The following is a 24,848-nucleotide window of genomic DNA, read 5'->3' on the forward strand; positions in this document are numbered from 1 at the left end:
CTTCCTGGGCCACCTGCCTGCCTGGCCCTCCCCATCAGTCATCTGTCACTGCAGTCCACATCGTCAATGTCTGCTCCACCTGCCCTCAGTATCCCCTACTTCTCTTCCAGGCTGGACCTGACCTCTGCCTCCCTTGAGCTAACCTCTAGCCACATCATCTGAAAATGGCAGTCATCTGCATGGGCTGGCCACCAGCCCTAGGTCTCCCAGAAACCCCCCCTATGGTCGGCCACACCAGCCACGCAGCTCCTGGTCCTCTGTCCCAGGCTTTTCCTGTACGTTCCTTGCACCAGGCCTGGACTCTGGGGACCCTGCATGTGAGACAGGCCCTTTTCTTGTGGCCTCATCTTCCCAAGTCATTTCACTTTCCTTCCTCGCAGCTGCAGCTCACCCCGCTTCAAGCAGCAACATGCAACACCCCCTCGCAGATGGCTTGGGTCCTGTGCATGGCCTGTTGTGGCCATTCATGAACTACCTTGATGATTATCTGCAGCCACTGAATGCCATCTGCACCGTTGCTTAATCTCTCTTTTAAATGACTCTTCTTTACTTAAAGCGGCATAATTGTGAACAGAATTCGCATCACTGCCTTTAAATGGGAAGTCTGTGTATATATGCAAATACAGCAAAAGCAAGGCAATATTAAGTTCTAGCCCACACAGTTACTTCCAAAGAGGCTTAGACTGTGACTTGCTTTTCCTTTATTTCTAAAAAGAAATGGAGATGAACAAGTCCTAGAGAGGTAGTAGAGAGACTTATTTCCACAAGAACAGATTGCATATTCTCGTGGAGGGGTCTAGATAGGCACATAGCTTGGTGGCCCACAGCACCCTGCTGGGGCTTTCTCTTTGAAAGAATCAGAAGGATGGAGGAGCTCTACAATCTGTATGTTCTAAGGTGATTTCTTAGAACAGCATCTCGCGGGCCACGCGCCAGCAGGGGCTTCCTCCCCTCCCCAACACAGCACAGCTAAGTTGCTTCTCTCTTTCCCTTAGCACTGGGCTGCTTTTCTGCTTATAAGGACTTGCATTGCTGCTTCACCAAGCTTCTTTCCCTGCATCTAGGAATGAATCTTACATTATCTTGGACCCCAATTACTGGCTGGGCATATGGCGGTCAATAACCATGATTTTATAATGATCTCTTTTTTTCACAGAAGATACTAATAGACAATGGATTTCATGATGAAGTAGATCTGGGGATGTCATTTAGGGTACTGAGTTACTAGTGAAAGGCTCTGGAACCCAGAAGCCAATCTCAAAGCTTCTTGTGGGATCAGACCACCAAGAACCAAGGTTCTGGGGATAGGAGTGACCCTGGGAGCTGTAGGTGACATGGTTTCCAGCCTTGGGTATTTTTCTAAGTATGTATATTTCTGTGGATGGCTCTAGAAACTCAAAATTCTCTTAGATATCTTCACATGTCATCAGGAAGCAAACTTATTCCAAGACCTACTGACAACGTAACATTTGCAAAACACCAGCAGCTTCCTCTGTGGCTCCCGCTAAAAATGTGACCAAGTCCGTGGCCTTATGCCTGCTCATCTGCATGTTTAAGGAGAAAGCTGTGAGATTCCCAAGGATGCTACTTGGTGTGCTTGAGGATGAGTGGTCTTGCTCAGGTGAGGAAGCCGGTCAAGGAGAGAACAGCTCTATCTCTAGGATGTGGAGCAGGGCTCTTCAGACTTGGTTCACTAACTCACAGTAAGAAAGTCAGAGTGAAACATAGACTATATGGAGACCAACATGTACATCCATGCACGCACCCCTGAGCACACACACACGTGACCCCATGGGTGCACATGAGGACAAACACCAGACCTGCACATGGGACTTATCCCTGCTGTTTCATGCATATCGATGTTTTCTATGCTCTTCCCTTTTGTTTTTTAAAATAAAGTTACTATCCATGAAACTGGTCTCACAGCCATCAACAGGTCACTACCCACAATATGGAAAACTGTTGCCCATGACACTAAGTGGCCACGACGTAGGGTCCGTTTTCATTCTTTGTGGTCTCTGTGGCTCCAGGTTCATTTCCAAACCAGATAGACCTCAGGGTTCCAGCCAGAGTTCTCCATCCCTTAGGGCCGATGACTTGGGGCGGGGAGCACAGTCACTGTGGGTCCAAGCTCTGTGCTCCGGACTCTGCACTTTTGTTCTTTCCTGAACACGTGGCATCTTCCTCAGCCCCGCGCTCTGCGGCCACAGCTGGAGAGACTGTCAGCAGGACGCTGCACCCCTTCAGTCACAACCTCAGGAGGCTAGGGGGCAGGAAAGAGTGTCCTGGTGCTCTTTGAGTACTGGTCACTTGCTCCAGGAAGCCAACCTAAGGCAGTCTTTGGCTCACTCTCCACATCTCCACCCCAGGCTGCTCGGGATTCTCCGAGTCCAAACAAGGCACCTGCGGGCAGCCAGCGCAGAGCCCCTGGGCTGCGTCTTCCTGGAGGGACTCTGCCCAGGCCTTCAGTGCACCTCCCGAGCCTGGGTGCCACCTCTGTCCTCACAGCCTTTGCCTCTCCTGGCCTCCAGGCCACATCTATGGCCAGTGAGCCTGTGCTCAGACACTCGGGACTCCTCCCCGCCCATGTGCCAGGATTTTCTCCACCCTAAGATTCTTTCCCGTACTCCCTCCCGCCTGATCTCCGCAGCTCGCTCTGTGCAGGACAGTGTACCCTCCAGGAAGCCCTGCCTGCACCTCTTCACACCGGCCCCTCCTTGATTCTTCTCATCCAGCCTCATGTCTTGATTCTCTGTGTCCTGACCACAGTTGATGATTTATTGCTTGCTATGTCATTGTCCCCAACTGAAATATTTGATTCTAGATGTCCAAGTCCAAAAGAAAATAGTCTTGCTCATCATATAAATGAATGAGTACGACCTACGTCATATGAGTTCCTTTGCTGCTTATATATTTTTTTAAAATGTCCTTAATATGATTCCTTTAAAATCAAATTCTGTTCTTTCAAAGGATTTATTCTTTTAAGTAACCAGAAACCTAACTAGAGCAAAGATTAATGACAGACTAGATATCTGTGCAGGCAAAGATCTGATCATTAAGAACTAAACAGGGTAATTAGGTATACGGTCGGAATGCAGAGCGCGGCTTAAATTAGCAGTGTGTAATTGAGCCTCATTTAACTGCAGGAGACATGTACTGAGAGAATTTTATTTACATAAGAAAAATGTCTTAGTGAAATTGCTTTCGGAGAATTTAAACACACATATGCCAAGTCACTCCTTCCTTGGCAGCCCAGCCCGGGCTTGCCAGCCTGGCCCTTGTGCCCTGGTGTCACAGAGGTAACGTGGTCGTTTCTGGTCAGATGATTTCTTCCAGGCAGCTCAGCTTTCAAGTTCCCAGCTGGGGCTTTGCTGTCCCTTTCTGTCTTGGTGGTACTTTCATAAACTTGGTGAGTCCCAACAGAGATTAGGTGACATGACAGGGTGTAGGCCCTGCCCCTTCTATCTGATGCGTTAGTTTACTGATCCTAGTTTTGGAAGAAAAAAACCTTAAATCTGCATTTTCGATATCCAGTCACTTGCAGAATGCAGTACTGAACATGGGGAGGGACACCAAGATCATGGGGTGAGCAAGAGGGTGGCTTTGCCCCAAGGGGGCTGCTGTCACCAGGGAGGCAGTGCTAACACACAAACCAGTGGGATCGGATGCCAGGGGCATGCGCTCTGGAGTCACCGCAGCAGCTCAGGATGCTAATAAACTGGGTCACATGTGGATTAGATTTTTGAGTGAGGGCCCTGGAGGGGAGGATTACAAAGACAAGTTAAATGTTGAAAGTCTCCCTTCCTGCTTTTCCCCATGCCCGGGGAATGACCAGCTTGAAGAGCAAGCACAAAGACTGCCTTTGCCACGTCGGTGCCCAGTGTAGACACCACCCGGGCTGCCTTCCACCTGTGTGGAGCTGCTCCCGTGGCTTTGGCCCGTCGCTGCTGTGTCCAGGGGCTCAGTACCCGCAACTGCTTCTGCAGAGTCAGTTCTAACTGCACCAGGAGCACCTCAGTCCCTCCTCACCCTCCTCTGTGGGTTTCCTTGGCCGTCCACCTTCACTCCACCCTGGGTATTCTGGGCTTCAGTCCCCACGCCGGGTTCCTCCTGGACACTCAGAGCTGGCTCCCCAAAGCTCTGTCCCCAGCTGGCCTCCATGTCTGCTGGGTGACTCCCCCAGTTTCTGCTGAACTCCTGTGTTTCCTGAGACCTGATCCCTCACCCCTTCTCTGCTGAGCCAGTGTCCCCCCACTCCTCAGGCTCCAGTGGCATGCCCATCTCCTCAGCCACCTTCTGTTGGTTCTCTACTCAGTGGTCCTGAGCTCCCTCTGTCTGCTCCAGGGGCACTGCACAGTACCTGCCCCGGCTGTGCTGTCCCACACTTAGCTTTGACCCAGAGATGGAGCACAGTGCGGGCCGGGAGCCAGCCTGCCTGGGCATCCCCCGGCCCAGAAACTGCTGGGGTAGGAACAGGGCCAAGTCCCCGGGCCTCGTTCCTCCTTGAGTTTTCTCATCTGAACAATGGAACAATGTGACCCTGTGGGGTCATTGTGAGACAAAAGGGATCTTAAAAATAATACATAGAGATATATGTGAAATTAAACACATATAAATTGTAGGTAAGTTATATACACATATACGAGTTATATATACTGTATAAGTTATATATGTGATAACTATATAAGTTATATATGTTATAAGTATATATATTAGGTTATAATAATTGTGATCCATACTAAGAAAATTGAGCCTACAACTAATAAAAAATTGAGCCTATTGGAACTGAATAGGATCAGCCAGATGTCTCTGTATCCAATTTTTCCCTTTTTATAAGAAGACCAGTCACACCGGATTAGGGCTCATCTTGCCCCCTTGTGACCTCCTCCTTACTTGTCCCTTCTGCAATGACCCTATTTCCAGATAAGGTCACACTGTGAGGTCCCGGGCAGGACATCAGCACATATGTTTGGTGGGAGAGGAATTCCATCCGGGTCCCTGGCTGGTCACCCTTCTACCTGAAGGCTCCTCCTCTCTTGGACACAGCAGCTTTCCACAGTTCTTAGGGACCCTCCTCACCAGGCCGCCCAGCGGCCTGCACCCTGCCTGCTGCCCCTCCATGCCTGCATCTAACCATAGCACAGAGTCGCTCTCTCAGAACCAAGCCATGAGGCAAATTTCTTTCTAACCCACTTTGGCATCAGCAGAAATTGAGAACTTTAAAGTTACCCTAGATAGGTTTTTTCCTTTTTACACTTCTATTTTAGTTAATGCTAATTTAACTTTCCAGTGAAAGTACGGAGCTGCTCATTTTCGGGCTCGTCTCACGCCATGCCCTTAGATCTTGGTTCGGACCTCCCGTCCCTCTGACTTTCTGGACACTGCTGTGAAGACTGCCCAGAGGAGCTGGCGGCGGCCTGGGAGGCGCAGGCCCGGCGATGAGGTCGGCTGCTTCGTGTGCCCTGCCACTTGGCATCTTATTAGCAGGGCCATCTGCTCCTTTAATTACTATTAGCTCAGTTCAGATGGCAGTGGGGGAAAACAAAACTAAGAAATAGTCCTAAGTGAAAAGCCGGGTACGTTTTAAAAACCTTTCTGAAAATAGTGCAGCCCGGTTGAAGAGCCAACCTGGCAGCGGGCAATGACCAGCAGGCAAAAGGAAACTAATCAACATCTGTGTCTTGAGACGGGCTCCTTTTCCTGTCACCGCCCAGTGGAGTCCCTCCTGGAGGAGAGCCCCTTTTAATGTAGTATGTGTGAAGAAATGGCATGTTAAACTCCAAAAGGACGTGTTCGCTCACTTTCTTTGCACCCAAACCTCAGAAAAGAGGTTTTGAGTACAAGCAACGAGAGGCTCTTTCATCCACCCATCTGTTTGAACCCTTTGGGATGGCACAGCCAGGGGATGGAGATTAGGAGAAGCTAAATGAGGCCCAGGGAAGAACGCTACTCCAGGTGGGGAGAGACGCGGGAAAGCAAAGGTCAAAATGTACTAAAACCAAGTCCTGGAAAGCAGTGACCGTGGATCTGTCCAAAGTGGGCTAAAATGGCTAGAAATTTAACTGAAAAACTGAGGCCAGAATGACAAGAGGCCTGGGCTTGGCACCTCTGGGGAGAGCAGTTAGAGACGGGCAGTGTGGCTGGGCATGCTGGGAGATGGGGAGAGGGGAGGAGGGGATGTGGACATGAGGTCAGAGCCAGAGCATGGCAGGCTTCATACATGATCTGGTCCAGTGGGACTCCTTCACGACACTGGAGATCTGAGGGGAAGACAGCAACTGTGTGCATTGAGTGGAGAGCAGATTGTGGAGGGGCAGGTATGGATGCAGGCTGGTAGGAGGCTGCCATCCTTAGGAGAGGGTTGCACAGTGCAGAGGAAGTCGAGGTGCATTGTGGAGGTTGGAGTGGAGGGATGAAGCATGAGGAGCAGGAGTGGTTAATCCTGGAAGCGTGGGATCTGCGTCATAGATTGAGATGCTCATGGATGGGCCAGGCAGGACTGATTCCAGCCACAAGATGATGATGTTGGAGAAGGTTCCGGTGTCTCTGTGTGTAGCCCTTCCTACTGCACAAGAGTCCTGAAGACAACTTGGTCAATGCAGGCCGCTGTAACAAAATACCATGAATTTGTGGCTCAGTGAACAGAAATGTACTGTTCGTGTCACGGTTCCCGAGGGGCAAGTCCACAACCAAGGTATGACAGATATGGATCCTGGGGAGGACTCCCCTCCAGGTGTGCAGATGGCTGCTTCTGTGTCCTCACGTGGCAAAGAGAGAAAGAGCTGGTGTCTCTCATCCTCTTCTTATGAGGGTACTGACCCCATCATTGGGGGCCACCCTCACAACCCCATTACCTTGTCCAACCTGATTCCCACCCAGATGTCCACCTCCTCATACCATCATATTGGAGACTAGGGCGACCCCATATGGCACACACAAACATTCAATGCCTAATGAATGTCTTTGTGACTGTCCTCTCACTGAGATGCACAAAGATGTTCACTGGGTGCCTTTTATCTTTCTACACCAGTTAACACAGCCTGGACATGTGATGCTCGGGCCTCATGCATGCTAGTCAAGCTCTCCTCCACGGAGCCACACCCCTAGCCACAAGCACCAATTGTGATGTCAACCTCCTCTGTGTCATCTCTGCTCAGATACTTCTCTGATATGTAATATCGTCTCTGTTAAGAAATGATTGTTAGCCCGGTGCAGTGCAGCATGCCTGTAATCCCAGCAGCTCGGGAGGCTGAGGCAGGAAGATCGTGAGTTCAAAGCCAACCTCAGCAAAAGCGAGGTGATAAGCAACTCATTGAGACCCAGTCTCTAAATAAAATACAAAATAGGGCTGGGGATGTGGCTCAGTGGTTGAGTGCCCCTTTCTCCCCAAATAAATGAACTGTTAAAAGTGAGCCCTACTGTGTGTATGTCAGTGGGCTCTTCTGTGTCTGGCTTAGGCAGGCCAGATGTCTATGTATGGACCTAGCTCATCAAACAGCAGAATAACCAACATTACACTTCTATAGACACCACTTTCATTTCCATTCACTTCATGTTTTAATAATATTATGTCAAATTGATAATTCATAATGACCTAGATTTATGGGGTAGAATGTGTTGACCATGTGTGAAATGATGAAATCTAGCTAATCCATGTGACTCCTCTCCCTTAACCTTCTTTTGTGGTGAGCTCTTTGAAGTTATTCTGAGTTAGTCTGAGGTGTATGCTGCATTGTTACGGGCTGCAGTCACCCTGCTGGGCAAGACCATCCAGGAGGTGACCACTGGGCAAATCTCATCCTCAAAAGTGGAAAAAGAGGATGCTTGTCACCAGCTCTCTTTCCTAGATGAGCAAATGAGCATTTGGAGTTGAATGTCATGACTGAGGTCACATTGATGTGAGTGACCATGACATCTTTAGGGTTCAGACCCACTAGATGCCAAAGCCCAGGTTTTTCTCTCACTGATTTTTCTCTCAAAGTAAGTAACTTTGGTCCACCTGGTACCATGGAAGACCTTTTAATTTGATTCTGTGTAAGAACATGGAAAAAAAATTAGCTGAGAATTTTAATAGATCAATAATGAATAATGCGTGAGTTTAATTGTGTTAATCAGAGTGATACCCAAGGATAAACACAGGCTTGGGGACAAATCTCCACTTTTCTCCTCTGATATTGGTGGCCCCTCATCAGGTGAACCAGGGCAGTGCCTAACTATGCTCCAACTTCTTCTTCTCGTCCTTCTTGTCACCTTAGTGGCCTGCCCCTTACCCTAAGACGCAAAGTGTCTTAGATTGCAAGCTCCCTGAAGACAGGGTGGCTGTGTCTCATGACATTTTATGTTTCTGGAGCTCGGCACCCTGGTAGTCAATGACTGGGTGCACCACTGGCCTGTTTTCCTGCTCACATGGAACCTTCTAGAATAGCTCCGACATGCCTCTTTCTGGAGGTCACACATGTCTGCTCTCTGCAGCTCAGATCTTGAAGTTGAGGTTCTGCTTCGAGTACCTACAGTCTAGCAAAGTGGATTTCTAGAACAGTGCTATTTTAACCTCCTCCTTTGATGTGTTGGACAAAGACTCACAAAGGTATCATGTCTCATGTTAGCAGCCATCACCTGTGTGCTCTCCACTGCTCAGGACCCCAATGGAGGAGCGTGTGGCTGTGGGACATCCATCCGTGTGCCCTGCACCGTTGCTGTTGTGCAGATATCCATCTTCTCTGTGTCTCTAGGTAGAAATACCTCACTCACTAGTCCAAAGCTGAGCTTAGCCAGGCTGTCTGGCAGGCACCACCCAGAGGACTTATTTTAGTGACGACAACATAAAGCTCATGTCACCTGACGCTGGGGAGAAACCCTAGCACTCACCCATAACCCATTTACTTTTAGTTTAGGCAAAGTTCTAGCCATTTTGCATACACATCTTTTCAAATTTAGCCCACTGAAGGCCTCAGGTCAGAAGGGTGTGAACAGGATGTTGCTAGTGGAGGGAAGAAACCACTCACAAACTCTCAGCAAAGCAGGAGGCAGAGAAGTTATTAAAGAATTCCTGACTCAAATGCCCAGGGGCCAGGGACTGTCCCTTTGTCTTGAGAAGTCAGGATGATGGCTTTGAGACACCTGCCAATGACCAGCACAGCTTACTGCACAGTGTTCTAACCACAGTACCAACCCAGAAACCATCCCTGTGGTGGTGATTTGTTTGCAGAGTGTTTAACATGACAAAAGTATGAACCAGAGTTTAGAAGTGTTCTCATCAAAAACGCTAATGGTTTTCCAAGGAAAATAAAATAACCCTTGGAATTTTGGCTCCTCACAAATGTATCACCCAATAGTTCTGACAGTCCTGAGTAGTCAAGGTGTGTGTGTGTGTGTGTGTGTGTGTGTGTGAGAGAGAGAGAGAGAGAGAGAGAGAGAGAGACACACACACAGAGAGAGCCGACAGTTGTGCGTTTGTGTTTTATTGCTATCAATATTTTGTCTTAGTGGAAGCCCATTCTTTAATCCCACTTAAAGACATGAGCAAACATCTAGCCTTCACGACTCAGAAACCTCTGAAGATGCAAGGTAGTGAGGAGGGCAGTGGGAGGTGGGAGAGCAGGGACAATGACTCCTGGTCACCATGCAGCCAAGTCATATGGTGCTTATATGACCTCGTTGTGCCCTCGTCATCCCCGGAGAATGCAACCCTGCTCTGGAGTCAGGGCTGTATGCAGGACCGTGATTCCTAAGTCATCTTATGATTAAAGGCTTCTACTTTTCCACCTTAGTCTGTGTTTCAGATGCCTACCATTTTAAGGTAGTTTCGTGAAGGGTGAGCACTATCAAAGGAAAGTCAGTCCAGGAACTGGTCAGCTCCTCCATTGCTGTGAACATCTCAGAAATGTTTAGGACCAGGGAAGGTTGAGTTCTCCTGAAACAAGCGTCTTCGGAGTCCCACTGCGTGCTAAGGGAGTTAGCAAAGAAGTTTGGTGTGATGGCGGCAAAGTGACCCAATTAAATGCACCTAGAGAGCAGAGCCCGCTCAGGAGTCGGCATAGGATGGCGCGTGCTGCTGCCATGCTGTGCAGCTGGTCTGAGGAGCGCCACCGCTAATGGCCTGCCAATCCTCAGGAACGTGCTCCATGCTGGGAGAGTGACAGGAGCGCCACATGTCTCCCTTTGTCCTCCCTGTCTATCGTGTTGACCTTAAAGGACCTGGTGATTAAAGCATTACATAATTATGCAAAATGTATTGAAATCGAAAAATGTTTCTATTACATGTGATATGTAATGGTAAGGCACCCTTAGAGTGCCGTGACACGTGACAGGTGACAAAAGGTATTTTTGGTTACTTTTAGGGGAGGAGGATGAAACAAAATTCCTTAGAATATGCAGCGTTAGCAGATTTTTTAGCTCTTCTAATATTTAGCATATTTAAAGTCTATTTTAAAACAAGTAGCTCCTCAGGATTGTCTAAAATTTAAATATTACTTTAAAGATATTTTATTCTATTTTAATAATTAGTGTTGTTTTGAAAAGCTTTGCTAGGTCAGTGTCTGTTTTTAATGTCTTGTTCCCATTCATGTTCTCTTGAACTGCCTTTATGTCACATAAGAAATCCTAAGTCATCTCTATCTGAGCAATGGATCTGTGGGTATAGTCTTTGCATGAAATGATCAAGGCTATGGGAATTATGCTTGCAACTGAAATGTTCAGGACCAAAGAGCCATGAAGTCAAGGCTTCTCGCAGTTCTAACTCAAATAGACCACAGCAAGTTTCAGGTGAATCTTAAGAGTTACAAAAAATACAAGAAGATAATTTTTTGGCATTTCAGTCTTTTCCTAAAGAGACAAAGCATATAACCTTCAGTGGAATTATATCACATGCAGAAATAGTCTGTAAAAGAGTCTCAGTGGCAGTAGTACACAGAGCCACCCACCGGAGGGGACAGTGGCTCACTCTGAGGGCTACTTTCTGCTCTAATGTTTATTGTCTAATTATAATTGCACAGTGGGAATTACCTTTAGTATGTTTTCAAAGAGAAAAAAGTATCCTAGTCCTTCTTAGACCAGGACTGATGTTTGATCTCGAGTTGGCCATTTCCATACAAACAGATGTATCACAGGTAAACGTCACGGGTCCCACTGAGGACACCGTGTCCTGTATTGACTGAAGGAGGACTAGCCCAGCAGAAGATTTTCTCCCTGAGATGAAAATATTCATTGTCAATTATTTGAGCATTTGCTTTAAAAATTAGTGACTGAAAAATAGCAAACCCTCTAAAATACTGAGTGCAGGACGAGATGGCCTTTGTCTTAGAATATAGCAATGAGTGTTCGTTACTGTGGGGGAATAAGACCATCTTCCTGGGGAGTTTGGGGGAACATTTTACCATTTGTAGTTTAACACTTGGGTGCTTTTATTGAAATATTCAAGAGGAGGCAGAAATATAGACTTTCCTGAGGGACAAATCTGCAACAGGAGTTCAATATTTCCCTAACTTGTCTCATTCGAAGAGAAACTGATGACTCAAAGGACACCAGGCATGTTAGCTGCTCCCTGTGTGTGCCATCTTGGCTGCTGTGAGACAGGTGCATGACCCAAAATGTCAGTTGGTGAGCTGAGCTTTGCTCAGTGTGTGTTTATTGTGTAGTGCCCAGTGTTGAGCTCCTAGGGCCGACTAGTTGGAGAGCGCAGGGTACGGACTCTTACTAACATCCTGTCCACGTTTTGCCTCTGCGAAGTGTCTCCAGGTGAAGAGAAGTCGTTGAGGGCTTTGTTGACTGCTCGGTTGCTTCTGCCCCACCTTAACCAGCCCATCCCTCTTCTCTCTTCCAGGATCTAGATTTCTCATCACATCCACGGGAGCCTTGTATATTAAAGATGTACAGAATGAAGATGGACTCTATAACTACCGCTGCGTCACGCGGCACAGATACACTGGGGAGACCAGGCAGAGCAACAGCGCGCGACTCTTTGTATCAGGTGAACGCTCCTCCAGGCCGGGTTCTCCTTCCTCCTCTCCTTCCCCAGCATCCCCAGATGCCTATCTGAAGCCGGGGACCTTGCATCTAAAATCAGTCAAGCGTATTTTTGCCCTCCAAATACGTTAGCAATGCTCAAAGTCTCTTAAACCAGCGTCCGCATGATGTAATGTAGATATTAAGGTGGAGTCATTTCACAGCTTGTGAAACTCTCAGTTGCTCTGACTTGATGAGATTTCTGCTCTGAAAACAACACTCCCCGTATTTGTATGTTTTGTTACTGACAGTTACAAACAGCACCGCTCTGCTCCCACCAGGCAGAGCTCTGGGCGAGGAGCTGGTCATTTGGAGCATGCTGTCTCCATTGGAGAAATCACCCCCCTCTGAAGTTAAAGGGGTAGTTGAATTCTCCCTTCTCCTTCACTCATTTCCAAGTGAAGGAAATCTGAATTAATTCTGCTCTTGGAATCGTGTCCCTTGTGTACTTGCCCTCATGGAAACTATACCTTGAGAACATAGTGACATTTCACATGATGGTCCCCCTCGGCTTGCGTTGGCTCATCTGCATTAAGCACTGCCTTCTCAGGGTGGTGCCCTGACACTTCAGACAGAGGTTTAGGAGTGCAAAGTTCACAGCTGAGTATCAGAAAATTAAATACAGAATGCCAACCCCTGCCGCCTAAGACCATAAGATCACAGCAAGTAGTGAGGGCCCAACAGGTGGCAGCTGCCAGAGGGAGTTGAGCCAAGGTCATTTTCTGTCCATATTCGAATGTCCCTGCTTTATTTGCAGTGGTGCTTTATGGGGAAGAAGTAATGGAAATCAACCCCTGGGTGAATTTAAAGCATCGTCGCATGGACACCCACTCTTGTTCGTCCTCAGTAATGCCCATCAGGATTCCTCCTCCCATCACATCCTCAAAACAGCCAGAGATTGCCTGTCTGTCAAGGTCTAGCACAAATACCTGCCAGGATTAAATGATCTTTCTTCTGAATTTGCAGATATTTGATTCTGACTCATTCTTTGTTCATGCCGGCTATTGATTTCTCCCTTATTGTGTGCTTACTGTGTCTTGTTGGGAAGAATGAACTAGGAAATGAATGGCACCTGTCACCTGGTCCATGCTGGCTGCAGTGACACCACACTGTCCTGCTGGTTCAGAGCATCCTAGAAAAGGTCTTGCTTGCATTCAAGAGGAAACTCCTCATACAGCGGTGACATAGGAAAGGAGAAAGATTTGAAGGGGGCAATCTTGATATAAGATGGATCCGGGGTTAGCAAAGCAAGTACACGTGCCTTTCTCCATCCCCAAGATGAGCACAATCTGGGAGCACATCCTCCTCCTTCAGATGAACTTCTTTATTTCCACTCTAAGTCACAAAGCACTGACTTTCAAATTTAGCTCTCAGGGTTGAAAGGCAAGTTCACTTTTCTTAATCCCAATTGGGTTTTGGTTTTGAAAGCAGTAGTCGAGAACATTTGGTGACTGCAGAGGCCATGGGGTCCCTGAGATGGCAGGGTGAGGCCACTGAGCATCTGAGAAGACAGAGCTAAGGATCCTCAGAGCAGCATCCAGCACAGGGTGCTGTACCCCAAGGCACCTGCAGAGGGCAGACCCTGCAGGGCTGAATGAAGGTGCAGGTGAAGGCTGGGGAGGTGACAGTTGCCAGGAGAGGACAAAGCCACGTGTCACTGAAAGTCTCCCGAATCTAGTGTATGTGGCAATACCAACTTTTGCTTGCAGAAATTTTAACAGAGCAGGTGAGAGAGACATTGTTAGCATTAAAAGAGGAGAACATGGGCACTGAGTGCAGACTGGCCTGGCGACACACTGAGCTTTGGAGGGAAAAAGCAGAATCTCATTTTCAATGTGATTTGGATTTGTTTTTGCACATCTGTGTAGAGTTGGGGTGACCGTGGAGTGTGTTAGTAGCAAGGATGTAAGGACCCCAGACTTCTCCAAAACAAACACAGGATGGTACGAGAAAGCACACAGACAGCACCGTCACCACCACCTAGTGATGTGGATTCCCCAGAAACTCAAGAATGTGGGTGGTGTGGACGGACCACCGACAACAAGGGGACCGGCAGGACAGCAGCAGGGCCACAGGAGGGGCAGGCGGAAGGCGATGGACCTCGATGCAGTGGAGACGCCAACAGTTGCCCGATGCAGGAGCTGTGTCAGGAGGTCAGGAGGCTCCCGCCACCCTGCCAGAGCTGCCCGGGCCCTACTTCCAGAGCACCAGTCACGATCACCAGGGTCGCTGTGATTTGAGAACATAGGGATCTCAGAAGCATTCTGCAAATGACCTTCCTAGAGGACAGACCCACCTGCAGGGAAACTGCTGGATTCCAGAAGCCAGTGGGGCCACAGAGAGGACCAGGAGTGGCTGGGCAGTCCCAGTGCATGGCGAGAGATGCCCAGGCTGGAAGCACTGCCAAAGGTGCCAGTAGAATTGGGGCAGCCTGGTGCTCCAGGGGTCCTGGCCGGCCGCGCAGCGCCTCCCAAACAGGGAGACACCAACAGGACCTCTCGGCTAGAAGCCAAGATATGGGCTAAATTTTATTCTTTCAGGATCGTGCCATGGGAAAGTCTGGAAAAGCTTCCTGAGGTCATGCTCTTGTGAAAGAGTCTCCCAAATAACCAACAAACCCTCTCCTTGTAGAAAAGGAAAAAGATTTAACCCACACAATTTTGTCACAAGGAAAGAAGAAAACAAGCAAAAAAAATTTTTTTTGACAATGAGACAAAACTAAAAAATGGACACAAATCATTTGAAAACTATACCTTATCATTTGAAAATGATTAAAGTCTTGAAATAATATAGATTAGAAAATAATTCAGTAATAAAGTGGCCTTAGAAGAGTCTTTTAAACAAGAAAGGATATAATTTAGGAAAGAGAAAACAATGAATTGTTATAAAATGAAAATTAAATGAGAAGGAACCCATCAGAGAACACACAAGAGAAAGCATCGTACGGAAAATAAAGACCAGCAAGAAAACCCAGGTAGAAAAGGAAATGGTGAAAAGAATGAGAGGAGAATACACAGACTCCAGGCAAAGACAATGGGCTACAGGTACAATTCGACTCTGAGAAAGCAAGCCAAACCACAGAGCATGAGTAAAGAAAATTCCTTTAATTGAAGGATTCATAGTTACCACACATTGAAATGACACACCTTCACCTGGGAAATGGCCCTGGGGTGCTCAGAATTCTAAGAAGACTGTGAACTGTGACAGTTAAGAAGAAAGATCATTTGAAAACCCAGGAATTGAACCCCAGGGCTTAACCACTGAGCCACATCCCCAGCCCCTTTTTAAAAACTTTTTTAAATTTTGAGACAGGTCTTGCTAAGTTGCTGAAGCTGGCCTCCAACTTGTGATCCTCCTGCCTCAGTGTCCTGAGCCACTGAGATTACAGACCTGCACCACCACACCTTTGGTCTTTTGGTAATGGTCATTCTAGCAGGTGCAAGTGTGAGTTTAATCTGCGTTGACCTCATGACTACTTAGATCAAACAGCTTTTCATGAATTTCTTAGTCATTTATATACATCCTTCAGTGAAATATCTAATATTTTACCCATTTTTTTGATTGGGTTGTTTCTTATTATTGTAGAGACAGAAAGATTTTTTTTCTTGATACAAGTTCTTTATTAGAAATATGATTTTATATTAGTTTCTAATTTCATTTTCTTAAAGGGGTATTTGAAAATGCCAAAATTCTCAATTTTGATGAAGCTTGGTGCATCAATTTTTGTCTCAAGGTTTGATCTTATGCCATAACCCAAGGGCACGAAGATTTCTTCCTATCTTCTAAAATTGTTACTATTTCTACACTTTAAATTTAGGCCTATGATTTGTTTGGGTTTAATTTCTGAAGGTTGTATGATATAAGCCTCTGATTTCTGCTTTTTGAAGTGGATCCAGTTATCCCAACCATTCTTTTTAAGACGTCATCAGAATTATGCAGTACTACCTTAGGGGACATATTTAAAGTTTTCTATTAGTAATTAGTTTTAGATGTCTATAGGGTGCACACCTGTCATTATAGCTACTCAGGGGACTGAGGCAGGAGGATTGCAAGTTTGAGGCCAGCCTCAACAATTTAATGAGATTTTGTCTCAAAATAAAAAATAGAAAGGACTTAGTTGTAGCTCGGGAGTAAATCACCCCTGGGTTCAAAACAGTACGAAAAAGTTTTAGTGAGAATAAAAATTTTTAGGTACAATTATTGGTACATCTACTTTCCAGGTCGTTGGAAAAGAGGAAGGGGAAAAGACAAATACTATTCTCAGCTACATCATCTGCCTTAAAGTAACATATTCCATATGTGCACACATTTTCCTCCTCATGTATCTCAGCAACTGAAGTTTATGTCTTACAGCTTTACTTATGTATGCTTGACAAAATTTGTCTGTATTTATGTATGTATGTAATGTTTCCACACATGGAGTGAGATACTCCACGCACACACAAACATACTCACCCACATAAATGTATACACAAACATACCTATATATGTACATACAATCTGTACTTGTGAAATGATTACCACATCGAGTTAAATAACCTACCTGTCACATTTCCTCACCTGGCCCTGTGCACATGCATGTGCTGCGAACATTTGAGGTCTATGGTCTTTGCAGATGTTGTGTGTACAATACGGTATCATCAACTGCAGTCACTACGATGTAAGTTAGATCTCCAAAAGTTGTTCATCCTGCAACACGGAAACTCTGAACCCTTTACTTAGCAGATGATCCTGTGATCCCAGTTCTGGGCCGACAGCCACAGAAATGAAGTCAGTACCTCAAAGAGATGTCAGCACTCCCAGATTCCCTGCCACACTGGACACTACATCCCAGATATGGAAACAGCCTAAGTGTCCGTTAGTGTACACACACACACACACACCACACATGAGTCCTTTGTGAGATGAATAGTTGGTAAATGCTCCTCACAGCTGGTGAGGACGAGGAGAAAAGGGAGCTCTCACACACTGTGGTGGGTGGACACTGGCGAAGCCCTCTAGATAACAGAGGTTCTGCTAGTAGTCCACAGTGTGACCCAGGTCTCCCACTTGTGGCTGTAAACACAAAGGAAGTGCAGCCAGCACACCAAAGACGTCCTGTGCCCCGTGTTTGTTCCAGTATGATTCACAGTAGCTAACATGGAGTCTGCCCAGGTGCCCAGCATGCATAAACAGTCAAAAAAATGTGGGTATCTTCAGCCATAAAGAAGAATGGAATCTGCCATTTGCAGCCAATGGGCAGAACTGGAGGATACTGTGTTAAGTGAAATCAGCCAGACACAGAAAATCAAGCATTTCAAGTTCTCTCTCACATGTGTATGTTAAAAACAGAAAAGTCCACCTGAACATAGGATTGTCATTCCAAGGGTCTGCAAAAGAGGAAACTGGTTAATGGTGGCTCAGTGTCCTTGTACAGGCTGTGTGCAGGTACCGAAAGAGTTCCTGAGCCACGTTAATGTGGCAGTTAGTCCATGTTAACCAAAAATGAAAAATCAAAGTGCAGATTTTTTAAAATGAATAAATAAAACACATTTGAAATTTTTTGTTTTCTATGTTAAAATTCTTTGTTTTGCTAAATGAGTTTTACAAATGTTAAGAAGTGCCTCTTCCACTGTTCATCCTTTGAAAGGGGAGGCCTCACCTTCCCAGCTCTGAGAAGCCAGTCCTCTCCTGAGGTGAGCCCACAGCTCCTGTTGAAGCCTGCTCTTTCCGGATGTTTTAGTGATTTAGTAGAGAACCACAGGCAGAATCTCTGACCAGATTTTGAACAGGACGAATCTGTAGGGACAGGGCCTGTTTATGTGTGACTCCGTGTAAAATCTTACAGATCACACGGTGGTATCCAGAATTTCAGGGACGCAGGAAGCCCCGGGATTCTGAATGACCTCTGCCTCCCCCTGCATGACCTCTAAGAGCTCTTCTTTCCTCCACAGACCCAGCGAACTCAGCTCCGTCCATACTGGACGGGTTTGACCATCGCAAAGCCATGGCGGGGCAGCGTGTGGAGCTCCCTTGCAAAGCGCTCGGGCATCCTGAGCCAGATTACCGCTGGCTGAAGGACAACATGCCCCTGGAACTCTCTGGGAGGTTCCAGAAGACAGTGACGGGGCTGCTCATCGAGAACACTCGCCCCTCAGACTCAGGCAGCTACGTGTGCGAAGTGTCCAACCGATATGGGACTGCTAAGGTGATAGGCCGCCTGTACGTGAAACGTAAGTTGGACGGTAACTGGCAGAGGTGGTGTCGGCCGCCATGGGTGGTGCTCCTGTGGTCAGCAATGGCCAGGCTTGGTCCACAGCCTCCCATTAACCTCATGACACCCTGTTGACCTTGGCAGGAGCCCTGCTTTTCAAATGAGGAGATTGATGCTCAGGGGAATCGTTCAGGGCCACACAGCAGGGGTTGAAGTGACAGCCTCCTGATGTGTCCACCTTGAGATCATTATCAGGCCACAGAATGACTGCCCAGCCAAGAGGTCATAACCCAACTGCTGGTTCACATGACCAGCCTCTCTGTAAACAGACAGGGGGAGAGCGCATGGTTCTTTGGGCACAGGTGATGGTAGCCAGTGTCATTGTTGGTAGCCTCTTTCCAGATGCTTCTTTACCTTTCTAAATGGAGCTATTATCTGCAGAAACACAGGACTCCAAGTTAGCCACATACTGGGCTTGGACTCAGTGTCCCAGATGGTTTGGTCTTCATCTCAACACAGTTCAGCTTCAGTGCATGGTCGTTGTGGCCTGGAGAAACCTGTTGAGGTGGCAGGTACTGAAGGCCCATAAGAAGCAGGGGATGCGGCCACAGGGCACACACATTAACCCAGTCCAGCACCCTGCATATTCCTCACTGAGAACCAAATATAAGTGAATTACCCAAGATCACAGGACCGCCTGCCCATCTTTCCTAGTCCAGTGTTAAGCTCCCTCCCAAAGACTCCTCCCCCTCCTGTTGGCACAGACTTTCTCTTTCTAAAGGCCTTCACCACCGTGAACTTGTCAAAGGTTCAAGGAAAGGTCTAAATTCCAGGTCTGCAATGCCCAGGGAGTGCTCTCTCCTGCTGTCTTCCTCCTGCTCACTGCTCCTTCCCAGTGGGGAACACTGCTGCTCAGTTCAGCTCTCTTCTCAGACTGAAGGCATTCCCTCTTCCCCCTCAGACCTTCTCTTTACTTTGGATTCTTCCTTTATTTTTATGGCTTCAAATTCCTCCCCTCTGAAAAAAGCCCCAAATCTGCATAGTCAGCCTCCGTCTTCTTCCTGGTACCAGAAACCTGTGTCTCCCAATTTTATTTCATGTGAGGAGCTGGCTCTTCCAAAGAACAAGGTAGACAACCAACTGGAGTCTCACTGTCTCTTCCTCCAACAGGGCTCTCTTTATGAGCACACCTTCCCCTCCCTAATGCTGACTGTGAACCCTGGGTCTTCTTGGTGCCCTTCGCCCCACACCCAGGTCCTGCCAAGTCCTGGAGATGGGCTTCCATGGTGCCTGGCAGCTGGGCTCCAAGTCCCTGCCTGTCCACGCTGGGTCTTCAGTGTGCCTCCCCTAGACACCTGTGACTCCTCCTTAGTGACCAGCTCCCTCAGTCCCATTTGGCCAACATAATAGAATCACTCCCTTCTAAATATCCGTTGGACTGTGACCCTCACTTACTCAACAGGCTCAAATGCTTTTGTTAGTTCTCTCTGATTTTTTTTTTCCTTGAGGTCCCTTGCAATCTTGTCCCAGACTGCTTTTGTTTTCCCATTGTTCTCCTTATGTGGCATCTAAACTGAATCAGGAACCCTTCCTGGGACATTCCCTCTTTCCGTTCCAGCTGGCCTGAGATCCAGTGGGGTGAGATGAGCAGTCAGGATGAGCTAGGATGGAAAATGGTTTTGTGTTTTTTTATCATTTACCTGTTAGGTAGGTTTCTTTTCCGTTTACCTGTTAGGTTGGTTATTCCTTCATCCCTCTGAATAAACATTTCCAGATGATGATACAAAATTCACAGAATTAGGGAAGACTGCCTTAAATATTGTATGAGAAATGTATGGCAATCTTATGGAACACACAAGTTTGCACCACAAACCACTGACCTTTTTTTCATCTGTAAGTTGAACCCATTCTTGGCACATGATAGATGCTCAGTAAATGTTTTCTACACTGAACTAGGGGTTTGAAATTGCAAACAGGAATTCAGGGTTAGGAGTTTCCTTTCTGCCCCAGTCAGTGAGCCTTCTCTTAAAGAGAAACCTATGCATCCTCTTATCAACCTGTTTTTTGCAGCTGTGTGCTCTTGGCCCTGGGTAAGCCACAGGCAGCGTATGAGCGATTACACGTATGTGTAGAAGTGTGTCAGGGCTAGACCTCGTTGCTTCCCTGTGACCAGGCAATGGGGCCCTGTTGGTAACTAGCCTGTTGCATTCCTGATCATCTGTGGGTCACAGCCAGCATCCTCCCGTGTGCTCAGTGGGAAAGCAGTATGGCCAATACTGTGTTATTCGTTGTGTAAAGAAAGAAGGGCAGAAAGACAGCAGCCAGGAGGCTGTTCCCAAGTGAAAGGGTGCTCCTGGAAGGATGCCGACGCAGAGATCGCGAAGCCGTGGCCGCGAGGCGACCAGCTTGTTGCCAGTGTGCTTCTGGGGTGATATCCAGTGACGCTTTTCCTTTCTTTTTCTCTCTCGCCCAATTCTCCAGAGCCACTGAAAGCCACCATCAGTCCCAGGAAGGTCAAGAGCAGCGTGGGGAGCCAGGTTTCCTTGTCCTGCAGTGTGACAGGGACTGAGGACCAGGAGCTCTCCTGGTACCGAAATGGTGAAATCCTCAATCCTGGCAAAAATGTGAGGATCACAGGGATCAACCGCGAAAACCTTATAATGGATCACATGGTCAAAAGTGACGGGGGCGCATACCAGTGTTTTGTGCGCAAGGACGAGCTGTCTGCTCAAGACTATGTGCAGGTGGTCCTTGAAGGTCAGTGGGCTTTCTGGGCGGGCGGGGGGGGGGACCTGAAAAGCAGACACGGGGCAGAGCTGTGTGGCGGTTTGCGGTTCTCTCTGTCTCTCCAGCTGGTTGCTCTGCCCTAGCGTTTCACACTAGCTCAGGCATAAGAGAGAGAGAGAGTGAGTGTGTGTGTGTGTGTGTGTGTGTGTGTGTATGTGTGTGTGTATGTCCTGGTGAGAATGAAGGCATCACATGTGAGGTGGCATGGACCCCAGTGGCATTAATATTGTGCACTCATTTCAAGTTACTTGTCAAGACAGAAACGTGAAACTGATGGCTGGACTGTCTTCCTCTAGACCTGGGTCTCGGGAAGCCTCCCTGGGGGCTGTTTCCCACAGGGTGGGATCTAGCAGCATCTCTTCTGCTACCCCCAGATGCCAGCAGCATGCCCTTCATGTGGCAACCACAGAAATATCTCCTGGCTTTGGCAAATGTCCCCTGAGGTGGGTGCAGGGAAGGGTCTGGCCTCCTGGGGACAAGGATAAATCTAGAGACAAATTTTAAATCAAAATTTTAATACCATGCTTGGTGGGGTGAAAATGGCATTCAGTTGTTAGAGTTTTCTCTGTCTACAGATTCTGATGTCCACCATTTGGGTGGCTAGGATGTGTGCAGAATCGATTGGTGGAATTTAATGGGATTTTGGAAGGTTTTGATACTGGCTTCTCCTAGCTGGCGCAGCACCCTTAAATCTCCACACTCATCAATCCATCAGGGAAAGAAGCTGTGACAGGGAACACTTTTGTCAGACATCTAGGCACAGAGGCAATTGGACTCGCTTCTGTGTGTCTTGATGGAAATTGTGCCTTTTGATATCATTTAAAACTCATCTGTTATCAATTGATTACAATAATGAAATGATTTTTATATAGCCCAAAGGGAGAATGAACAAAATCCATTAGTTTATGAAAGTCAGCTTAAATGGGTCTCGATGCTAAGAGAATCCTTCTGTTATTGCTTTTTTCACCTTCGCTAATTTTTAAGAAGTAGCAGGCTTCGCAATGAGCTGCCTACTCTGAGTCAAGCATTTCACTGCAGACAGTGAGATTTGCAAAGCAGAAGTGAAGTGAGCTGAAGGCCCGGCGTGCATACGAAATGGCTGGCACTGCGTTCCTCAGAGTGATTGAGTGCAGAACGCCATCGATTTGCACAGAGCCAGGTCGCTAATGACAATGCTCCCCAGTCCTTACTCACTATTTTTAGAGTCTTTGTAGAAATAGGAGAGATTACCTATCTAGGCCTAGTTACCGCGGCAACCATCTCTCTCGTGTGACTAAGAAAACCTAAAGAGCATATTGATAATCCATAATGATGTTGAAAGGGCTCAGGTTATCAGAAAGTGACAGCGAGAAAGATTTCAAAGACACTCCAGTCTCACTGGGAAAATAACGTCGGCTTTCATCTCCAAAAAAGCCTGTCACTTGAACAAAAAGAGGGGCAGGGGGGACCCCCGAGCACACACGTGGATTTATTTGTTGCATGTCAGTTTCCATTCAGGACAAGAAGCTTCATTTTATTTTTCTCTCTTCTGAGAGATGACAGTGCTAATGTAGCAAGAGAGAGAGCAGAGCTGGAATCACAAATACATATCTAGTACCTGCTGGAGAGGTGTGTCCATCCAGGGTCCCCAAGGAAGCCTCCAGGTACTCCATGAGACGGCCACAGATTAAGATGAAAGGTAAAGTCTCACACTACCTTGGACAGCACATGACTGGGATAGGATGGACCATCTGTGGGAGCACTTCCCGTGAGGCTGAAGAAACCGGAGCCTAGCAATGATAAGTTCCAGATAAACCCTGAGCTATCCACTTGGCAAATGTAATAATGAAAAAAGAATTAATAGATTCAATTTCTGGAAATGATAAAATAGCAAATATAAGACCAACCTTCAAGCACATAAAATGATGAACTTGCAGAGGACAGATACGCGATGGAGAAATACCAAAAATGGGGAGAAAGGAGTTGACCTTTGGAAGAAGGGAAAAGAGCCAGTAATGTCTCCATCTTCTCCTGAGGATACTTCCCAACAGTCCATGCAATGTAGGGAGGAAAAGCAAATCATCGAGTCTTACTGGACTCAAGTGAGCGAAGACAGAGTTTAGGGAGCCAAACACCTGCAAGCTGAGGGGCTGGGGCAGAAGTTCTAGGAAAGAGGAAATAATGAGAGTCCCCAAATGCACAAATTCACCTCTTTAGAAAATTTGGTGGGCAAATGAACTGCAAAAGTGTGTGTGTGTGTGTGTGTGTGTGTGTGTGTGTGTGGTGGAATTCTGTCTGCAATTAAAAATAACTAAATAACTAGATGTATTAAAACAAGACAGATAGAACAACAAATATAAAAATAGGATACTGTGACCATTTAACAAAAAGCAAAGTCAGGGGACAGAAGCAGACCTGGAAGTGACCCCAGTGTTAGAATTAGCAGATGAAGACTTTAATGCTGCTATTGAAAACACAGTCTAGTGTAAAGGAAAATATGGACACCATGAGTGAACGTACAGGAGAAAACAGCAGAGAAATGGAAACCATGAGAAGAAATGGACAGACATGAAATGATTCACTGAATTTTCTTTAATGCAACATTAGAGAAGAAAGAAGAAAGGCTCAGTGGGCCTGAAGATGGAAAAGCATGAAGAGGATCATGCACATCAATGGCCTGAGCCAGAGAGTAGTTCCTGTTTTTCCAGAGATGGACAATGGTTGGGGGTGGGAGGCTATTTGAAGAAATAATGGCCACAATTTTATCTAATTTGGCATAAAAAAATAGAGTGTCAGATCCAAGAAACTTAGGAACCCTCAAGGAAAAAGACAAAATTCCATGTAGGCACATTAGAGTCAAGACACAGAAAACCAAAGAAAGAGAAAACTTTGTCCATCTGAGGGAGAAAATATTCCATGAAGGGAAGATCAGAAGAGGAGAAGTGCCTTCTCATGGGGTGTGTGGGAAGACTGAAGGCAATGGAGAAGCATCTTTATATTTTCTGCAAAAAAAAAAAAAAAAAAAAAAAAATCAAACTAGACGTCTATAGCAAAATAGTCTTTAAAAATTAAGGCAGAATAGCTGGGTGTGGTGGTTTACGCCTGTCATCCCAGCAGCTCAGGAGGCTGAGGCAGGAGGATCGAGAGTTCAAAGCCAGCCTCAGCAAAAGCAAGGTGCTAAGCAACTCAGTGAGACCCTGTCTCTAAATAAAATACAAAAAAAAAAAAAAAAGACTGGGGATGTGGCTCAGTGGTTGAGTGCTCCTGAGTTCAATCCCTGGTACCCCACACCCTGCCAAAAAAACTAAGGCAGAATAAAGGTGTTCCCAATAAACAAAAGGTAAAAAGAAAATGATGCCAGAAAACCCACACATTAATGCCGAATGAAGTCACCAGAGTGAAGGAAATTACGTAAAGTGGGGACTCAGATCCAAAGGAATAAAGAATGTGAGAAATGAAAACAATTCTTCATGACATGGGCACAGGAAAAGATTCAGGACACAGAAAGCACTGAAGGTCAAAGACAAAAACATCTTTAAGAAAATTAAAAATGAAGTCATGGACTGAGAGAATATATTTTAAGCATAAGCACAAACATATACTCTAGGTGCCACATGTATGTCTAACAGATATTATGTTTAGTATACACAGAATATTTGAGAAATCTATCTGATTATTGTTATCTGATATATGTATTTGCATTCCATATACATTAAAATTCCTATAAATTGATAATGAAAAGGCAAACACTGTAATATAAAAATGGATGAATGCTGTGAGCAAAGCCACAAAAGGATGCACATGAACCGCCAATGGACATGTGAAAAGCAACATTGTTTCATGGTGTTTCCAAGGAAGCATGAAACCAGCATCTAAACAGGAGGAA

General features: G+C 46.5%; 1 protein-coding gene across 1 annotated transcript in view; it reads left to right on the forward strand.

Annotated features, from left to right (window-relative positions):
• Positions 1 to 24,848, forward strand: part of Dscam (DS cell adhesion molecule) — a 563,164-nt gene that overhangs the window by 271,660 nt on the left and 266,656 nt on the right. Inside the window, exons 4-6 of the mRNA XM_071615768.1 lie at positions 11,822 to 11,968; positions 17,937 to 18,215; positions 20,678 to 20,953. Of these exons, the coding sequence (XP_071471869.1) occupies positions 11,822 to 11,968; positions 17,937 to 18,215; positions 20,678 to 20,953 (702 nt within the window). The remainder of the gene's footprint in view (positions 1 to 11,821; positions 11,969 to 17,936; positions 18,216 to 20,677; positions 20,954 to 24,848) is intronic.

The sequence above is a fragment of the Marmota flaviventris genome, chromosome 8, assembly GCF_047511675.1.
Source record: "Marmota flaviventris isolate mMarFla1 chromosome 8, mMarFla1.hap1, whole genome shotgun sequence".
NCBI classification, from domain to species: Eukaryota; Metazoa; Chordata; class Mammalia; order Rodentia; family Sciuridae; genus Marmota; species Marmota flaviventris.